Genomic DNA, 21,252 nt, shown 5'->3' with positions numbered 1-21,252 from the left:
GTTTAGATCAGGTGTAATTTGCTTATTCATCTTTGAGCTTTGGGCCTTAAGTTTTCTTCTTACCTGTCTCAGTTCCAGTCCTATTTCACTCTGAAGACTTTAGGTGAGTGCTGACATTTTTGAGTCTGCTTCAGAAATGTGTGTTAGATGTTTGGGCATATTTTGTCAACCAAAGGAGAAGTGTGCAATATTAGAGGTTGAAGAATTTACTCTGGGAAGGGAAGAGGGCAAGAGTTAAGTGGGATAAGTTAATTCCAATAGAACAATGTGGTTTAGGATTATGTGATTTGAAGGGATGAGCTACGCAGGTTGATGTACGTGACACAAGCAGAAGGTTGTAATTTAAAGTGGAAAGGTTTGATAATGAAATTGGGGGGGATGCTGAAGAAATGAGGATAGAGAGGGATTTTGGATGCAGATCTTTGAGAATAACAGCAGCCGTACAGAATATTATATTTAAGTTCTAGAAAATATTGTAGAACTAAGCCAACATAGGAATGGAGAAAGGAGGTTTTGCCAGTAGGGATGACTGCAAGTAGGGATACAGAAAATAGGCAAGAGGAGGATGAAATTTACTGGAGGAAACTGGTAAAGGAGCCAGGGTGTTGGGAGCAAATAACTAGAGAGCGAAAGGTTAATATAGTGGGATGAGGCAAAGAAGACATTTAGACTGCAGGTTAGAGATTGCCTGCACTCAGATTTCAATCACTGGTAGGGAAAGCAAAGGAAAGGGCAAGGGGGGAGTATTAAGTGAAGGACCTGCTCTGAGATGTTTTGGTTGAATCTAGAACAGAAGCTGCATGTAAATAATATTACTTAATCAGTCAGTGAAGGTTAGAAAAGTTTGGGAAGAGAGACTGAAAGCAATTTACAAGAGAGCAATGGGTAGACATATTTGTGGCTCCCAACTATGCAACAAAGACCAGAAGGTTTAGTAGGTTTGCTTGGATGTTTTTGCATAGGTTATTTTTATACTCCAAGCAGATGTCAAAGAACGTTTCCTTGGGTAGAAAGCAAGTGTTGGAGGTGTAATGGGGAAGAAAAAGGTAACTGGTAACATGTTTTTGAGACTGCAATGAGCTAGCAGATTTAAAAGAATCTTACAGGATACTCTGTTTTGGCTGTAACTAAGGAAATGATTCTTTTGAGCAGGGAAACAGGATATGAGGTGCCAAGACATAGTAAGATCTTATTTAATTCTATTGGCTGCCAAAAAAGCAACTACTAGAAAATGGAAATCAAAATCTAAACCAGCTGTATTTGAAGTGTTGAATATTTTAAAGGTAAAAGAACCAGAAACTGGATCTTTAGAAAAGGGAAGAAGCAAATTAAGTAAAAACAATGGCATTTATGGGAACTGTACATGCAAAATAATAGTAGGAGGCAGGTATTGAGCAATTTTTGTAGTGTTGGACTAAATGGGAGTTGTTATAAAGAAAAGCATATGTAATGTATGGAAATGAAAAAAAAATATGCTTTTCTTTTTCTATTAATGTATGTCTACATTTGTTTTAAGTGATTAAGGTGAAAGAGAGTGCCTGTGAGACTATGACTTGCAGAATGAGCTGTTTCCTTATTAATTTTGATTGTGCTAATGTCCTGGCTAAGGCTGTAAGCTTAAATATGTGCCTGCACTTAGTGGAGTGACCAAGGATGTTATCCCTGAATAAGGAGCTGAGGAACAAGATCTTGATTGCTAATATCTCTAGAGGGGGAGCTTTTTTTCCAGTCTAGTTAAGGAGTCTATATCATATGAGCGAATTGCACAAATTGCGAACGCTCATAATATCGAACGTATTGGACCTAAAGTACTTTTTCTGAGATCACGGTATAGTGAAGAATGGGATATTTGCCCTTTCCTCACTGTAGTGCAGTCTCGGAGTTGGAATATATATTTAGTGGGGGGTGTAGCCCCCCACAATAGGAAGTTTGAGGTCCGGTACGTTCAATATGAGTGCTTGCAATTTGTGCGGTTCGCTCATATGATATCGACCCTAGTTAAGACCTAATTGATTCATAGGTTCATAGGTAGGTACTAGGCTATCAGCCCTGGGGCCTATACAAGCCCAGCCAAAAAGGTACCCTGGCTTTTGCCACCCAAGAAAATTATTTTCCTGTGCCACTGTCGAGCAGAGCCACAGAGGTGATCCCCGGGGTGAATTTCCTATTTCCCATCCAATCATCAAGATTTTTCTTGAGTGCTAATGAGAAGCTTTGTTTGATATAGATAGGTAGTTTATTCCAGGGTATGTGAAGTCTCTGGGACAGGAATCTATCCCTCCGGCATGTTCTTTTTAATGTGGTGACAAGGTTTAGGTCCCTAGAGCGTATAGCTCGGAGGGATTGGGATTTCTTTAAGTGGAGCATGTCCAACAGCTCTGGGTTTGACATAGCTTTGTATGTTAGGCAGAGATCACCTCTGAGTAGGTGATATGTGATGGAGTAAAGCGGGAGTTTTTTGAGACTGTCTGCGTAGGGCATCTGTTTGAGGCCAGTGGGCTCTTTTTTTTTCTGGAGGGCCTTAGATACACCCCCATAGACATTACTGCTTTCCCCCTAATTATGATCAACCCTAAAATGCATTCTTACTCTGAAAGCTTTTAAAGTACTATGCCCCTCATGTTGCCAACTGAGTCACTCATGAAGATGACCTGATACTACACTGCTGTTCTAACTGTGGTCTAGTATTTTCCTTTTCAGGGGGATTCTCAGTTTGCCCCAGCTTGGAGATGTGGTCATTTTGTTAGCATTCTACAACTCCTCTTTCATTCCCCATAAATAACCAGTTTAACAGATCAGTTCATCTTAGTGGAACTCTTGGGACAGGCCAAAACAGTTCTGTTCAGATCAGCTATAAAGGCTGTTCCACTTTCAAAGGAGGAATAGAAGTTTTACTCTTCCTGGTCTGAAAGGGGACAAACTATATTTGTCCCTTTCTTTGTCATGGTGATGTCATCCAGCACTTATGTTTTCGATGCCTTCCTTACCAGAACTCATGCCCTTGTTCCTTTAGGGTAACTAGATGGTGTTTGTGGGCATGGCATATGCTTTTTGTGTCACTTCTGCATAGTAAATTCCTCTGTCTTTACTTCCTTTAGAACGTTGCTTTTGTTTTTTCTCAACATTCAGTTTTTACCATGATGTTGGATTTGAAAGAAGCAGCCTTACAGGTGATCAGGCTGTGTGTGGCTCCTGGTGGGCCCCTTCTGTGGACTGCTTAACAGTGTTTCTGCTGCGGGCACTCCTTTGGGTTCAGTCCCTAGTGGTAACTGTAAATTGATGGAAATGTTCAATGAGTCCTCCTGGGAGGATAGCCACTACTAATGTAGAGTTGGTCACTCCCTGAGTTGCTTGTTTTTGCCTTTGGTGAAGGTCCCACGAGGACATAGCATTGTCTGAGTGGGTAAGGATGCAGCATCATACCTCTCAACTTTGAGCAAGAAATCTTGTCAAAGCCAAATATAATGGGGGGCAAAGGCCCAAAATAGGGACAGTTTTTGAATATGCTTAATTAACTTAGAAAACTGTTAGAATAATGAGTTTGGTATTAGTATACCTTTTCTGAAGGGTATGAAGTCTGAACCACAAATGTCTGCTGTTATTTGGTAACTTCATTCATCAGTGATTTCCCAGAAAACCACACATTTTATGAGGAACAGGCCAAAAATATGAGGTAAAAATCTGGACAGTTGAGAGGTATGTGTACAGCACATTGTCTAGGTACAGATTCTACTAGGTACAGATTCTACAACACTTTCTAGACTTGTTGGCTGCTGTGATCTTCATGGTCTATTTGCATACCTGAAGGTGGGTTTTACGGTCGATTGTAGGGGGTGTTACTGCTTTCAGAGTGACAGCCTACTTATAAACCTGTTTCTGGCATTGAACTCTTGTTGCAAGGCTTTGAAATAGTGGACACTCCCCATCAAATTGCTGTTGAGTCCTTTCTTTCTTCCAGCCCTTTATAGCTTTGCTTGCAGGCTGGAAGGCACACCTAGGATCATGTACAATGCAGGAATTGTGGAGCTCCCTGTAGAATGGAGCTCTGCATCAGCCAGCTGGAGTTGGAGAGCAGTGTTTCTGATCTGAAATGCTTCTGAAGAAAGATATTTTATGGCTGTTGTCTCATGTGGTTGAGCATCCATTCCTGAGTTCCATTACCTAAACAGCAAGCAGGAAAGCGTAGTATTTTATCCATTGTGATTTATTTATTTATTTAACATTTGTTGACTGGGAATGTCCGACTAGGTTCCACAGAGCCTGTTTTCAGCGGAGGCCTGGGGAGAAATGCTCCAGATGCATGTCTTTGGAATGTGGGAGGAAACTGGAGTACCCAGAGGAAACCCACGCGAACACAGGGAGAACATGCAAACTCAATGATGGCGTTGAGTGTGGCTGAGCCTCTCTTGGCATTTCTCATCAGTGTGGAAGTAAACCAAACTGGAAGATGCTGCAAAAAGCATTCCTCCTATTCTGTCTTACAGCTACAAATTCAGAGTTAATCTTTGCCTAAAGGGGAATGTGGGCTACCCCCATGCTCTGTCTTAGAGTATGTCACAGAAGATCCCCGTAACATTTCCACTATTGCTGTTGACTCCAACTTATGTTGTATAATTCATGGGGGGGGGGCTGACTCTTCTCCCAATAGCTGAGAAAGATCCTGCTCTCATGTCCTTCCTGAGTTAGTCTGGAAGAGTTTGTTGTATAAAGATGTTGCTTATATTTGAGATGATAAATGGCTTTACCTTAGCACAAGCTTTTGCTATGATCCCTGTAATACTACCAGATTTGATGGCTGATGTCTCTGTGACTGAGACTGCTTGGAAGCCTTCCATTCAGCAGGCCTGTCTCTCCAAAAAGATGCTGTTAATTTTGTCAGATTAGTACCCTGTACTATTCTAGCTGGTCAGCTTGCCAGTTGATCTTGATTTTTAATTTGCCCTATTGTACAGCATAGGCTGCTGTTTCATTATCCTTGTGCATGTCTTTGTCTGCAAAAACGAAAAAACTACATGCACCATGACCTCTTGGAAGGCAGGGTTGTGATCTAGCACTGACTGGCTAAGCCATTCATAGATTTTTACAAAATGGTATGGTTGGGGAGGCCATCCAGAAGCTCAGACACGCAACACAGTACTGATGGATACTAGCAGTGTTCCCCATTATAGGTTCATAGGTGTTTACTAGGCTAATGGCCCTGGAGCCTATATAAGCCTAGCCCAAGTAGATTTGGGTTGGGTACTTGTCATGTTGATGGGGTAGTATAGATGCAGGTCTAAAACAGGTGTTTACTTTGCCACTGGTGCCATTTAGGTGAAGGAGTTCAGAATGCTATGTCATTCATACTGTAGAAGGCTAAGCAGAAATCACCATTTAGCCTATGTGACATTGAATAGAGGTGCAGGGCTTTTAATCTTTCTGAGTAGGTAAGGGCATTTAGACCAGCACTGTTTTTGATGATGAAATGTTAGGGGTGCAACAAGTAGCACATTTGCCTTTGGTGCAGAAGGCTGTGGGTTCCATTGCCATAGTAGGTAGATGGATTGCTGACAGTGTAGTGCAGAAGGAGGGGTGCTGCACTCCTGAATTTGTAGTCCTTCAGATGAGGTGTTAAACTGAGGCTCCATGTGCTTGATCTGGTGGTAGCTCAGGTGGATGTAAAAGTTCCCATGGCACCTATCGAAAGAGTAGTAGAAGTTCCCTGATACCGTGATCAAGTTTCCCCTACTGGTATCAGTATCACTTAAGGTTTCTCCTGAAAAGAGGCCACTGACCTAATTGGACTAAAGCAGCCAAAAAACGGAAAATAAAATGGGGGCTGTAACCTCTGGACTTGAGACGATATGGAGGCTTAAGTTGTACAAGGCAGAATGATTTTAAGCATGAGAGAGATGTGGTGGTCAAAGGAAAGTCTGTCAGTATAGGTGCCAAAGTCCTTGATGAATGTCAGATTTAAGTAGACTTACTCTCTTTATGCCAAGTGGAAGTAATGCTGCCTGCAGTCTCGCATCTTCATAAAGTAAATGTACCAATTCCACAATCTCACTACCACTGACAGAGGGGATATTGAGTTTTCAGTAAAATCTGCTATTCCCTTTTTCTTGAGTTTGAGACATTAAAATTAGTGTTGGGCTGTAAGGAGAGGGCGACCATAGAAACGGAAGAAAACACTTTATATTTCTGTACAGTTAAATGCATTTTGCTTTCCTTACACTGAAGTCATCACTGTCTGTAAGTGTCTAGAATGACTTGGATCTTTAGTTTTTATATAGTTTAAAACCGAGATTTTACACGTTTGTTCTTTTGAATTGCATAGATTTCCTTTTTTTTTTTAATTAAATCATGGCGATTTACAGTGAATTGGTTTGATTCCATTGTTTTTTGGAACACTTCAGGTTTAGTTACTTATGTTGGGGTGGATACGTTTAAAGGCACAGTTTTATTTTTATTTTGAATTTAACTGGGTAGAGCAATAATACTATTGGACCTATATCAGTCTCATTTCAGGGTAAACACAGTAGACACATTACATAGTGACAATACATGCATTATATATATAGAGAGTGGATATCAGAGATGGCATGCAGAAAGTATCTGAATAAAAAGATTAAGTAGACTTAGAATAAGCTATGTAGAGGGAAATGGGGTAAAAAAAGGGTTAAATTAGATGCAGACTGAATGCAGTTGCATTTTCCTTGAGTCATGTAATGTGCTTTTAGTTTGATCAGAAAATGAGATAGGAGGAATGATATTTAAGAAAAGAGATGTATTCTAACAGTTCAGGTCCAGTAAAGCATGGTGTGTGCACTGAAGCTTAGTTTGTAGGATGGGACCCAAGCGTTTAAAACTTCTAAGGTTGTATGCTGCATCTTTGAGTAGTCTGGGGGCAGGTGGGGGTGAAAGTGTCCTCATTCTTGATAATTTTAAACAGCCAAGAGGCAAGTAAAAAGTTAGCACGTTATTTCTCCGGTAGCTAGTTACTTGTTTGTTGGCTTTGCTGTGGTGGTCATTTTTGGGGGAGAGCATGATGAATCTGTATATGGTATGTGATATAGTCTGAATGGTGGATGCATTTCTTTTAAAGGCTGCAGCAGTTAGAGGGATACCATATTGTAGCTGAGACAGTAGGGTAACTTTTCTTACAGCATTTCTACAGCCTGAAAAGAAAAGGTGAGGTACTTTTAGTCCAGAATAGATTAGTAATAATGTGGATGTCAGGAGAGGGGCTAGGGTTTAATTGAAAAAAAACATTAAGACATTTATGGATAATTGTTTCCAGGCACCCACATTTTATTCTCTCTTCCTGGATTTAAGCTGAACTTACTGAAGGTGTTTCTTTTTTGGAAACAAGAACCCTCATGGGCTGATGTTGGAGGAATAATTCCAGGCAGGACTTGGAATGGATGTGCCACTAGGATGTTAGTGCCATCTTGGTATTTAGGTCCAGGAATGGCCATATTTAGAAAAAAATGAAGGAACAGCTGAATCACCTTCTGTACTCTTCAGAGTTGTTTAGAATACCAGTTCATAAGAAATTTGGGGGGATGAAAGAAAATAAATGAAATTGTGACACTTTTGCTTTACCTTGTTCTTTAAGTGTTTTATTCAAAAGCAGCTGCTTTTTTAAAAAATCAACTGCCAAAGTAGCAAAACGTTATATAAAAGTCTGTTGACTTGTCCTGCCATGTAGTTATAATTGTATATCTAAGAGAGGGAAAGAAGTCATTGAACTAATGCAAATGGCTTTGTTAAAATGATGTTGGAAATTGTTCTGAAAAGGGGATAGTTGAGGTTAGCTCTATTTAACTGGCAAGTCTGATTAATCCAAGGGTTGTTTTCACCCATGAATTATGCCAATGAAGAATAAAATTTGATATACAAGTGATGGCTGTTAATAGATGGTAAGTTGGCGAGTATTAATTGTCTTTGTGTAACTGGATAGATGTACTGGTCAAAAGCTTGATTAGCCATGAACTAGAACAAAGTTTAATATATGATGGTAGTCATTAGTGGCAGAATACAAGATGGAAATTAGTAAGTGTGTGTTCCTAACAGTTAACTACAAGCTACTTAGGAGTATTGATTTCCCACTAGTATTGCTACTCTGAAATAGTACCATCTAATTGAACAAAGTTCTAAATTGTTAAACCAGGAACAAGAGAAGGCAGCTTTTTCCTGCCATGGAACCTGCCCTCACCATACTTTTGGGTTCAACCTATTAGGTAAACTGAATGGAAAGCCTTAAATATTCATAGTATCAGAAACCGTACAGAAAACATCCGTGTGGTAGATTGGATGTCCTTCAAGGATGCATCTGCAGTCATAACATATGGGTTGTCCTGCCTCAGGCAGCCCTTCGGTCGGCCGGATTCCAAAGTCTGGGTCTGGCCTCGGCTGATGTCGCACTTCACCCGACGTCATAGTTCCTGGGGTATAAAGGCATCAGCCGACGCCATTTTCCCCAGTCTTTCTTGCCGCGCGGTGCCCGAAGCAGAAGCTGTTCGCAAGTGCCGGTCGGTCAGATCCAGAGATTTCAGCTACCGAAGACTTCTAAAAAAGCTAAGTACCCCGTTGGGGACTCTTTCTTGCCTCAGCCGATGTCAGACAAAGTAAATAATTGTTTAACTTGTGGGAAACAAATACCTCATAAGGATTTCCACTCTTACTGCCTTCCTTGCTTAGGCCCAGACCACGACGTATCAGCTTGTTTAGCCTGTGCTTCCTTCAACCGACGGACACTTAGACGTCGGTCGGAGTTTGCTGAAGAGTTTTTTGGCTCAGCTTTTGCATATAAAATGCCGTCGGAGACTCCAACTGCACATTTAGCTAAAAAACGCAAGGAAAAGGACCGACACTCGCGGCCCACGGTTTCGGCTGAAACCACGGTTAGGCCTACCGCGAGTGTCTCCGTTTCGGCTGAAACCGAGACCTCGGTTCTCCCTTCGGCCGAATGCATGCCTCCGACAACCGAGGCCACACAGGCCCCAGCTGAGTCGGCTACAGAAATTCCTACTGAAGAAGCAGGCACACAAGATTTGTCCGACACCATTCCGTTGGACATCTCTACTCCTGCACGTGGGGCAGCTAGACCCCCTGCTTCTATGTCTATCAAGGCCTTCTCCAGGGCTAAAGCAGCTAAACTCACGTTCTCAGCCTTGCTGAGGACCTTATTTCTCTGATCAGGGGATCCCAACCTCACTCAGACAGGGCCTCACAACCCCCCCCTGAAAAGAGGCCTAGGACTGAACCCCCTGAACCTCTCTCCTCTGACTATTCCTCGGATGGTTCAGATTTATCTGACCATCAGGAAGGACCATACTCACCTTATGAGGATTCTGATGCAGAAGACTCCATTCCTTCTGCCTCCCCTCCAGAAGAATTTTCATTTGGGGAAACTCTACACTCAATGAGGGAACACTTTCAATGGCAGGGTCAGGATTTTTCTGATTCTAGGAAAAGGCTAAGGGCTTTTTTACACTTACCACAGCATAGGCCTTTAGCCATACCACCTGTACTGTCAGTTGTTGATGATGCATACAGTGATGCCAGTACTGCCCCTGATTCTCTTCCCCCGGCCCCTGCCAAACCTGACAGATACTACAGGGTCCCGGATTCTCACTTCCACTTGTATAAGGCCCATGCTGCAGACCCAGAAACCATTTCTCAGGGCCCTAAAGGTGTTGCAGCTGCCTCTGCCAAAAACCCCCTACCCTCTGAAAGAGAATCAAGAGCATTAGAGAGATGGGGTAAAAAGGTTTATACATCTGCTACTCTTTCTGCCAGGGCTTTAAACTGTCAATTTCACATGATACAGTACCAGGAATTTTTGTTAGATCAGCTGAATAAAAAGCTGTACTCTCCTGAACCTTTAGACCGCAAGTCCCTTCAGGATTTGGTACACAGCTCTCAGCAGGTCAGTAATCATTTCTTAAAATGTGGCTATGATGCACTGGAGGCTTCATTTAGATCAGCTATGACTGGAGCAGTGATTCGAAGGCATGCCTGGCTAAAAGAACAATCCTTGCCAGACCATGTTGAGTCTAAACTCCTAGATGCCCCTATGGAGAAACAAAGTTTATTTGGCACCCCTGCACAGGAGGTTCTAAAGAAAGTGGAAGAAAAAGCAAAATCTGTCCAAACAGTCAAGGATTTTCTGCAGGTCCAACCTCCGAGGTTCAGCAGAAATTGGCCTTCAAAGAATTGGTCCTTTCCAGACACCTCCAGAGCACAGAGAGGCAGAAATAGACGCCCAAGAGGCAGAGGTCAATCAAGGAGTGCCTACAGGGGTCGTCAGTGGCAACCTGCCAACCAGAGAAGTGCCGCCACAGCTGCGACTGCAACCACTTCCACAGGACAGACACAATGACTTGGCCCTGATTCCGCCTACCAGGGAACAACTGGAAGCACCCTTGGGCGGAAAGCTAGCTTTATTTTCAAAAAACTGGCATTGCATTACAGGAGACAAATGGACTTTGCAAACAATAGACAAAGGCTACAGGTTTCACTTCCACACTCTACCAAAAAAGAGAGGAATGCCAAACCTTCCACCAAGCCAGAAATCAGAGGCCCTAAAACAAATCATCAGCTTACTAAGGATGAGAGCAATAGAAAAGGTACCATCTATGGAACAAGGCCAAGGATTTTACTCCAGACTATTCCTTGTACCAAGAAAAGAAAATCAATGGAGGCCTATTCTCGACTTGTCCGCACTGAACACATATCTCATTGTTCCAAAAGTCAAGATGCTGACCCTACAGCAACTTCTTCCCATGTTGGGCAAGGAGTCTTGGCTGGTGACTCTAGATCTCAAGGAGGCATACCTGCACGTCCCTATACGACCAGATTGCAGAAGACACCTCAGATTTCTTGCAGGATCAGAGCATTATCAATTCTCAGCATTGCCCTTTGGCTTATCTACTGCGCCCAGAGTATTCACGAAATGCCTGGCATCAGTAATTGCACATTGCAGGCTTCAGGGAATTCAAATCTACCCATACCTGGACGACTGCCTAATACAAGCGGACAACAAGACAAAAATAATAAAGGATTTGGCCTATGTCATACAACTGCTGCAAGCCTTGGGATACACAGTCAACATACAAAAGTCAAGACTAGTGCCATCCCAAAGGATAACATTTTTGGGTGCAGAACTGGACACAATAACTCAGATGGCTTTTCTCACAGAAGAAAAACAAAAGCAACTACCAGTCTACTTCATGGCATTAACAAGACAAACTCAGCTTACTGCAAGGAAAGTCCTGCAGGCCCTGGGTTACATGGCATCCTGCATAATTTTGATCCCACATGCCAGGCTGCATATGAGAAAATTACAATGGTACCTAAGGAATGTATGGTCTCAACAGACAGTCTAGAAGCCCCTGATACCAATCATTCCATGCCTGAAAAAAGAATTCCTGTGGTGGGCTCAGGCCTGCCAGATCAACAGAGGATTGCCTTTTCACAAACCACATCCAAGGCAGACCATCACCACGGACGCCTCAGACCTAGGCTGGGGGGCACACGTGGAAGACAAGTGTATCCAAGGCCTATGGTCCCAGGACCAGCTGAATCTACACATAAATCTAAAGGAGATGCTGGCAGTGAAGCATGCAATCGAGGCATTCAAATCATTCCTCCAGCAAGGACACCTGCTGATAAGGACGGACAATACCACAGTCATGTGGTACATCAACAAACAGGGAGGCACACATTCATACCCTCTATGCCGGATGGCAATGAACCTGTGGAACTTAGCCCTGAATCTCAACATCCAACTGCAGGCCAGATTCGTACCAGGAAAAGAGAATTCACTAGCAGACAGCTTAAGCAGGACTACCACGGATGCTCACGAATGGATGCTGCATCCAGACATCTTCAAACTCATAACAAAGAAATGGGGATTGCCAGAGATAGACCTGTTCGCCTCCCCACTCAACCACCAACTGAAGAAATTCTGCTCAAGAGTATACCACCCACAAGCCTGGAGGGTGGACTCCCTTTCTTTCAGCTGGAAGGCCCTGACAGTATATGCCTTTCCACCTCTCCCATTGATGTACAAAGTTCTACTGAAGATCAGAGAGGAACAGCCAAAGGTAATTCTGATAGCTCCAGACTGGCCAAGGCAGCATTGGTACCCGCTACTGAGAAGCATGTCTCGGACGAACTCATGGCCTCTACCTCTATGTCCTTTACTTCTAACGCAGAACAACTACAAGACCCTGCATCCAAACTTAAAAACGCTGCAGTTAACTGCTTGGAAAATTGCATAAAACAAAACCAACCTGTTTTATCTCAGAGGGTTAAGGACATTATCCTGGAGGCTCGCAGACCCTCCACAAGGAAAACATATTTAGCCAAATGGAAGAGATTCCTCATTTGGAGTGCAGCAAAGGGAACAAATGTCACACTGGCAAACCCTAGCACACATCCTAGAATACTTAGCAAAACTGTTCCACAATGGCTTGTCCTATTCTTCCATTAAGATTCATGCATCAGCAATTTCAGCAGAGTACAACATGGATCCTCCTGTCTTCTCTCATCCTCTCCTCAGATAATTTTTGAGAGGGATCAAAAATGTAAAACCTCCAAGGAAACCACCTCTGCCTGCATGGGATCTCAATTTTGTGCTAGAAAAATTAACACTTCCCCCTTTTGAACCAGCAGCAACAACAGACTTACAGTTCTTATCTTGGAAAACTGCCTTCCTGCTAGCAATCACTTCAGCAAGAAGGGTATCCAAGTTACAGGCATTAATGGCAGTGCAGCCTTTCCTTATCTTTCACCAGGATAGAGTGTCTCTGAGAACCAATCCTACTTTTATGCCAAAGGTGGTATCCAGGGTATCCTTGAACCAAGCTATTCATTTACCTACATTCTTCCCTAACCCACAGAACAGGGGGGAAAAACTACTACACACCTTGGATGTACACAGACAACTGCGCTACTATCTGGACAGAACTAAGGCCAGCAGAAAAAGTGACCAGCTTCTGGTAGCATATGCAACAGGAGTGCAAGGAAAAGCAATTTCAAAACAGACCATCTCAAAATGGATAGGAAATTGCATTCGATTCTGCTACTCATTTCATGGAAAGACAACTCCTGAAAATATCAGGCCTCACTCCACAAGAGCTACAGCCACCACTACAGCTTTCCTACGAGGAGTGGCTACCAAAGACATTTTAGAAGCTGCTACTTGGAGCTCTGTGCATACATTTGCCAAGCATTACAATCTTCCTTTATACTCCAGATCCCGAGCAGGTTTTACAACTGCAGTTTTACAAGGGATCTTAACTACACCATCATTATCTTAGTGCCTCCTCCCCCAGTTTGGCTATGGTATTCTACCCATATGTTATGACTGCAGATGCATCCTTGAAGGACATAGTACAGTTTTGTACCTACCATAAATGTAGATGTCCGATAGGTATGCATCTGCAGTCAGGATTACCCACCCTCCTTCCCCTCTGTGGTATTCCTAGGGTACTTACCCCTCTCAGCTAGCTGGGGGAATCTATTATGGTGTATTTGTTTGTATGTATATATGTATATATACTTTTTGATTTCTACTGTTTGGAATTTTCTACTTTTATCCAAATTGAGCCTTCCTAGAGGGCACCTGGCATCTGGGGCAAGAAACACTGAGGAAAATGGCGTCGGCTGATGCCTTTATACCCCAGGAGCTATGACGTCGGGTGAAGTGTGACATCAGCCGAGGCCAGACCCAGACTTTGGAATCCGGCCGACCGAAGGGCTGCCTGAGGCAGGACAACCCATATGTTATGACTGCAGATGCATACCTATCAGACATCTACATTTATGGTAGGTACAAAACTGTACTTTTTGGTCACAGCTGGCAGAGTGATTAACCATTGTCACTAAAGCATTTACAGCATTATGGGTAGGTTACGTATGAGAAGATTGCATCTAAAATGGGCACCTTGTGAAAATATTTTCATGCGGTTTGGACTGAAGTTGTGGTAGAATCTTTTAAAGCTGTAAACTCAGACTTGACTTAAGTGCAAACTGAATTGTAGATGTTGACTCTAATGCCTGAGTTTTAAAATGTTGCTTTGTTGCCTGTTTAATCTTTCTTTACATTACAGATTATTTTGGAGAATTATGCATATCCTGGTGTAATGCTGATTGGTACAGATTCCCACACTCCCAATGGTGGAGGTCTAGGTTGCATTGCCATCGGAGTAGGTGGAGCTGATGCTGTTGATGTCATGGCTGATATCCCGTGGGAGCTCAAGTGCCCAAAGGTAAGGCCTGGGGGTGTTGATTGCTGAAGTTATTTCTGTATGGTTGTGATAGACATTAGTGTCCTGCAGGCTCCGTTTAGAGTGCAGGAAGTGTTCTTCATAACACTACTACCATAGGAAGGTGATTGGTAGCACGCTGTTGACATTAGCTCAGTTTACAATTTGGAAACCTCATAATGGTCAGACTGCAAGCCATGTCGTCCATGAAGTTCTAGTCATGCTTCTTGTAATGCCTTACTGTGGTGCTTTGTCAGATTTAACGGAAAAGCATGTGGAGATGTGTTGGCAAGTCAAGGAACCAACTGTGTGCTTAAAAAGAATTTAAACTCTGCATCATGATCCGACAGCATAGAAGATCGAGAGGAGTGTGAGTGGTGGCTACATTCACTTTGCAGTAATGGAGAGCGAGGAGACAAATAAACTGACTCTAATGAAGGGGACCTCAGCCTCTTATGGCTCCGAAACATCCAATGGAACCGACGGAAGGGTTGTCTTGTCGGTGCCAGCTGGAACCGACATACTCTGCAAATCCTGTACAGGAGTCGTCTCCGAAGGTGTAGCTGATGGTTTAGTGGATTTTGGGGATTTCACTGGCTGGGAACTCTTTGCCAGTGAATCCTGAGACTTTAACAGACCCCTAAGGATCAATCTGTTCTTGCACTCCTGCAGGACCCTTGGACTAAAGGCATGGCAAATAGAACAAGAGTCCTGCAGGTGAACAGCACCCAAACAATAAACGCAGCTAGTGTGCCCATCTGTCAGACATTTTCTGACAGCATGAGTCACACTTTTTAAAACCAGATACTTTAGCTTCCTTAGACATGACCCACTACAAAAAAACTAAGTACCACAAGGTAAACACAGACAGACAAATAAGTACTATTCTAAACAAGATACACCTATAAAAATACAATCTGTCTTTTTTTTAAAGATAGCAAAAACAGGAAAGGAAAGCCTCTAAGTTAAACGGCTCTCCTAGGGAGAGGGGGGAGAACTCTATAACTTAAAGGAGTTCTAAATAAAAGGGAAACTAAGAGGAACAAAGTATTTCAACAACACGTACAGAATAAAACTAAGAACAGTAAAATATCTATTAGTTTAAAAGGGTCTAAGATAATATTTTTACACAAAAAATTGAAATATACAAGCCTGAGCCAGAAAATGACACACCTCGCAGCTGAAGCGGCAAACGAGATCTAGGTAGTTGTCGCTAGGCATCATGGGATACGGGGTAGCCTCGAGCCAGTAAACAGCTCTCAAGCTATTGAAGGTGGCCGAGTCGGAGCCGAGGATCGGCTCTGATCCCAAACAGCAAAAAAGAAGGCGAGATGAAGACAACTAACATGGAACGTTATGGTAGACACAACTTCATATTCCTACCAATGGTTTATTATCAAAATTTTGAACGGAAAAATATTTTCTGTTCGAAACACCAAATCAAAATATTGAACAAGTCACAATGTCGAATCAGTTGAATGAACTCAGGAGATTCGACAACATTACCGAATAGATCATGTGATGTCCGTATAGGAGTTCAGGTAAAGGAAACTCCTGCGTCTATATTACCCGATCGAATGTTTAGGTTAGCGAGTACCTCTAAATGTCGATCTAGTAATATCGAAAAATTAAAACCGCGGATGGCCATTTAACATGGGGAATGAATTCCCTCTGTCTCAAAAAAAAAATAAAAATAAAAACAAAATAAAGTTGGGGGGGGGCTGTGCCCCCCCCCCCCAACTAAATATACCAACAATGGGGAAAGGGGCAAAATCCACATAATGGCCAAGGTTTCCCTGTGTTAAATTGGCTGTTCGTGGTTTTTTGCTTTTGCTATTACCAGATTAACGTTTAGGTATTCGCTAACCTAAACATTTGATCAGGTAATAGGAGCCCAAACTCTATACCTAACATCACGTTTTTGCAGGGGGGTCCCCCCCACCCCTGCTAACTATATATTCCAACTCCGAGCTCGCACTACAGCGAGGAAAGGGATGAATTTCCCAAACCGCACTGTACTGTGATCTCTGTACGGTTCTTCAAGTTTATATTAGTGAATACACAGTGCATTTGCTAATATAAACTTTTGAACACAGAGATGCTTAGCCAGATGGAAATTCAAACATCTGTATTTTTTCAAATTTTCCATCTGCAGGCATCTCAACTCGACATTCTGATAATACACCCCTACCAACACCAAATATCAATAGAAATTCAAAAAAAAAAAAAAAAAAAAATCCTGGTCTACCGCAAGTAAATTATACAACAAAAGAAAGATGACAAATTCAGTAGATCAAACAACTCTCTTTAAATGGGTAATGTTAAGTGTCACAAAAATGAAAAAAAAAAACTGTCAGGGCTACTAATGGAGTGCATGAACATGAATTGTAAATCTTTTGTTAAATTACAAAATCAGTACCCTTTATTGCTCTAAACTTATTCATGATGACACCTTCCCCTTGTCAGACATAATATTCTGTCAATTAGATATTTTATCTAGTAGTGAAGCTCAAAAGAAAAAAAAAAAAAAAAGCAGAAGCTTCATCATACAGCTGATAGTCAGCTGATGTGGTCTCTTTGGCTGAGTGTTCAAATTTTTAGTGATTGTGTTCCCATATGTAGATCTGTTGCTGGTTTGGCTGAAGACCTTTGTTTCAAAGGCTGAGAAGTAATCTCATGAGGACAATGGTGATTTCCTTGTTGATGCAGAGTCCTGTTACACTGATTCTTTGTAAACTAAGCCTGAGCTCAAGTCCAACTTTTCCTTAGGTGATTGCTAGATTTAGTGATGTTTTAGCATGGGAGCAATCTGAAATTATCCCACTGCTAGGCTGGCTATATGATTTTATAGAGGATGAAATGCCCAATTCTGGCTGTCCCTCAACTCTTACTGGCCTTGGAAGATGTTTATATAGCTACCTGCAGGACACCAGTGTCTATTCCAGCATTCCCTATAAAGGCTCAGAGAAAGTTTAGGATCTCTTCAGATGTGACAGATCTGTTTTCTTATTTGACCCAGCTACCTGTTCTAAGTCCTTTGTGTCATTTAATCCAGTGTCTGTGATGGAGGGAAAATGGTTAAAAATCATCAGGACAAAAGGATGTCTAGTAATCTAGGCTTTAGAATGTTAAATTATCAAGAGTATATTTGGTGATGTCCTTCAAGAATGCAGCTGCAGTCATAACATATGGGTTGTCCTGCCTCAGGCAGCCCTCGGTCGGCCGGATTCCAAAGTCTGGGTCCGACGTCGGCTGATGTCGCATTTCTCTCCGTCAGAGCGGCTGGAGTATATAAGCATCAGCCGACGCCATTTTCTTCAGTCTTTCTTGCCACGCGGTGCCTGAAGCAGAAGCAGTTCAAGTGCCGGTCGGTCAGCTCCTGTATTCTTAGATTCCGAAGTCATCAAAAAAGCTAAGTACCCCGTTGGGGACCTTTTCTTGCCTCAGCTGATGTCAGAAATTACTGAAAAAGTTAAACATTGTCTTTCTTGTGGTAAACAAATACCTCATAAGGATTTCCACTCTTACTGTCTTCCCTGCCTTGGCCCAGACCACGACGTCTCGGCCTGTGTAGCCTGTACTCACTTCAACAAGCGCACTCTCAGGCACCGGGCGGAGTTCGCTGAAGATTTTTTCGGCGAAAAATTTGCTTACACAATGCCGTCGGATCTTCCGACATCGCAAACTCCCAAGAAACGAAAAGACCGGGACCGACATCCTCGGCCCGTGTCTACCACCGACTCCACGCCAAAACCCATCGCGAGTGCTCCGGTTCCCTCTGAGACTGTCTCTCCACCGCTCTGAACCGAAGACACCGCATTACCGACGACTCCGATTCCGGATATCACTCCGCCAGTTATTGTTTTTCCTCCGGATACCGAAACCGAGGAAATGCCCGAGACCATTGCTGTAGACAAGGTCACTCCTGCACGTGGAGCTGCCAGGCCTCCTATGGCCATGTCTATTAAGGCCTACACTAGGGCTAAGGCAGCCAGCAAAACAAAACATCTTTCTACTAAAACCTTACCTCAGCCTACTCCAGAGACACAAATTATGTCTATGGCTGCTGATTTAATTTCTATGATTAGAGGTTCACAGGCCCATCCTGAGAGAGGATCCCAGCCTCCTTCTGATAAAAGGCCCCGGGTTGAACCCTCTGACCCTATTCCGTCAGATGAAGATTCTGAGGGCTCTGTCCACTCTGATAGCCAGGAAGAGCTCTTCCAGACCTATGAGGACTCAGATGCTGAGGATTCCATCCCCTCGGCCTCCCCTCCTGAGGATATTTCTTTTGGGGAAGTTCTTCATACCATGAGGGAACATTTCAAGTGGCAAGGCCAGGAATATTCTGATTCCAGAAAACACCTTCGGACTTTTCCTTAAGAAGCCCCAGCACAGGCCCTTAGCTATTCCTCCTGTACTTGATGTTTTGGATGATTTATATTCTGACTCTAGTGTTACCCCTGACTCTCTTCCTCCTGCTCCAGCCAAGCCAGACAGGTATTACAGGGTTCCAGAAACGCATTCCCATTTATTTAGGGCCCATACTGCTGATTTGGAAACTATTTCTCAGGGGCCTAAAGGAGTTTCAGCTTCCACCTCTAAAAATCCTCTGCCCTCCAACAGGGAAGCTAGGTCATTAGAGAGATTGGGCAAAAAGGTTTACACTTCCACTACCTTATCTATGAGAGCTTTGAATTGCCTTTTTCATATGTTACAATATTAGGATTTCCTGTTAGAAGATTTACAAAAAACATTGGCCACTCCTGATCCTTTAGACAGGAAGGTTTTGCAGGAAGCTGTGCATAATACTCAGCAAGTAAGCAATCACTTCCTACAGTGTGGATATGATGCACTGGAAGCTTCATGTAGGGCAGCTATGACAGGGGCAGTCATTCGTAGACATGCATGGTTAAAAGATCAACCTCTACCAGATCATGTAAAGGCAAAACTTCTGGATGCACCTTTGGAAAAGAACAAGCTTTTTGGTGCTAATGCTAAGGATGTGTTAAAGACCATCGAGGAAAAAGCAAAATCAGTTCAGACGGTGAAAGATTTCCTCCAGGTTCAACCCCCCAGATTCAGTAGGAATTGGCCTTCAAAAAACTGGTCCTTTCCTAATCCAGAAAAGTTTCAAAGGGGTAAAAACAGACATGGCCGAGGAAGAGGCCAATACAGAGGTCCTTACAGGGGACGACAATGGCAGCCAGGAAACCAAAGAAGTGACACAGGGGTTTCACCTGCCCCACAGCCACAATCTCAATGACTTTTCTCTACTGCCGCCTACCAGGGAACAAATAGAAGCTCCCTTGGGCGGGAAATTATCTCTGTTTACAGAAAATTGGCACAGACTGACAAAGGACAAATGGATTTTGGACATTATAGACCGAGGCTACAGGTTCCATTTTCATACCTTGCCAAGAAAACAAGGCATGCCAAACCTACCACAAAACCAGAGGGCAGAGGCTATCAAGCAAATCTCTCTGACTCGGATGAAAGCAATAGAAAGAGTTCCACAACAAGAACAAGGCCAGGGGTTCTACTCAAGACTGTTCCTTGTTCCAAGAAAAGAATCTCAATGGAGACCAATACTGGATTTGTCCGCATTAAACACCTTTCTCATAGTACCAAAGTTCAAAATGCTGACTCTGTAGCAACTCCTTCCCATGCTGGGCAAGGGGTCTTGGCTGATTACTCTGGACCTCAAGGAGGCATACCTGCATGTCCCTATCAGACACAGCTGCAGAAGATACCTCAGATTTCTTGCAGGGCCAGAGCATTATCAATTCTCAGCATTGCCATTTGGCTTATCTACTGCGCCCAGAGTATTCACAAAATGCCTGGCTTCAGTAATTGCTCATTGCAGGCTCCAGGGGATACAAATTTACCCGTACCTGGACGACTGCCTCATACAAGCGGACAACAAATTGATGTTGACAAAAAACTTGGACTATGTCATACGATTACTTCAAGCTCTGGGATACACAGTCAACTTCCAAAAGTCAAGACTGCAGCCATCCCAGCAAATAATCTTCTTAGGAGCCAAACTAGACACAGCCTCTCAAATGGCTTACCTGACAGAAGACAAGCAAGAGAAGTTAACTCATTACTTCAAAGGTTTAGCAAAACTCACCCAGATGACTGCAAGGAGATTCCTACAGGCCCTGGGTTACATGGCATCCTGCATTCTCCTGGTTCCATTAATAAGACTACACATGAGAGAGCTTCAATGGTACCTAAAAAGCATTTGGTCTCAGCACAGCAACAACTTGGAGACAACCATACCGCTCATTCCATGCCTACAAAAGGAATTCCTATGATGGGCCTCGGTGAGCCAGGCAAACACAGGTATGTCATTCAAAAAACCACAGATAACACAGACCATGACCACAGATGCCTCAGACCTTGGATGGGGGGCGCACATGGAAGGCAGGTGTATACAAGGACAATGGTCTCCAAAGGAAACACATCTGCATATAAACCAAAAGGAAATGCTGGCAGTAATGCATGCCATCGAGGCCTTTCAACACCAACTTCAGCAAGGCCATTTACTGATACGGACAGACAACACCACTGTGATGTGGTATATAAACAAGCAAGGGGGCACCCACTCTTACCCCCTTTGCAGACTGACAATGCATCTCTGGGAAAAATCACTGAGCCTAAACATCCAGTTACAATCCCAGTTTGTTCCAGGCAAAGACAATGTGTTGACGGACAGCCTAAGCAGGAATTTCACAGATCCACATGAGTGGAGGTTACATACGAAGATCTTCACACAACTCGCTTCGACATGGGGCAGGCCAGAAGTAGACCTATTTGCCTCTCACCTCAACCATCATCTACAAAAATTCTGCACAAGGACATACCATCCAAAAGCTTGGAAAATAGATGCTCTCTCATTCAACTGGAACTTCCTAACAATCTATGCATTCCCACCTCTGCCACTGATGACCTCAGTATTACTAAAGATGAAGGCAGAGAGACCCAAGGG

General features: G+C 43.1%; 1 protein-coding gene across 1 annotated transcript in view; it reads left to right on the top strand.

Annotated features, from left to right (window-relative positions):
- Positions 1–21,252, top strand: part of ACO2 (aconitase 2) — a 1,318,356-nt gene that overhangs the window by 367,476 nt on the left and 929,628 nt on the right. Inside the window, exons 5-6 of the mRNA XM_044075713.1 lie at positions 14,103–14,261; positions 14,383–14,389. Of these exons, the coding sequence (XP_043931648.1) occupies positions 14,103–14,261; positions 14,383–14,389 (166 nt within the window). The remainder of the gene's footprint in view (positions 1–14,102; positions 14,262–14,382; positions 14,390–21,252) is intronic.

The sequence above is a fragment of the Protopterus annectens genome, chromosome 1.part1 (assembly GCF_019279795.1).
Source record: "Protopterus annectens isolate FY-2018-M chromosome 1.part1, PAN1.0, whole genome shotgun sequence".
NCBI lineage: Eukaryota > Metazoa > Chordata > Ceratodontiformes > Protopteridae > Protopterus > Protopterus annectens.
This window is presented reverse-complemented; position numbering and strand designations above follow the sequence as displayed.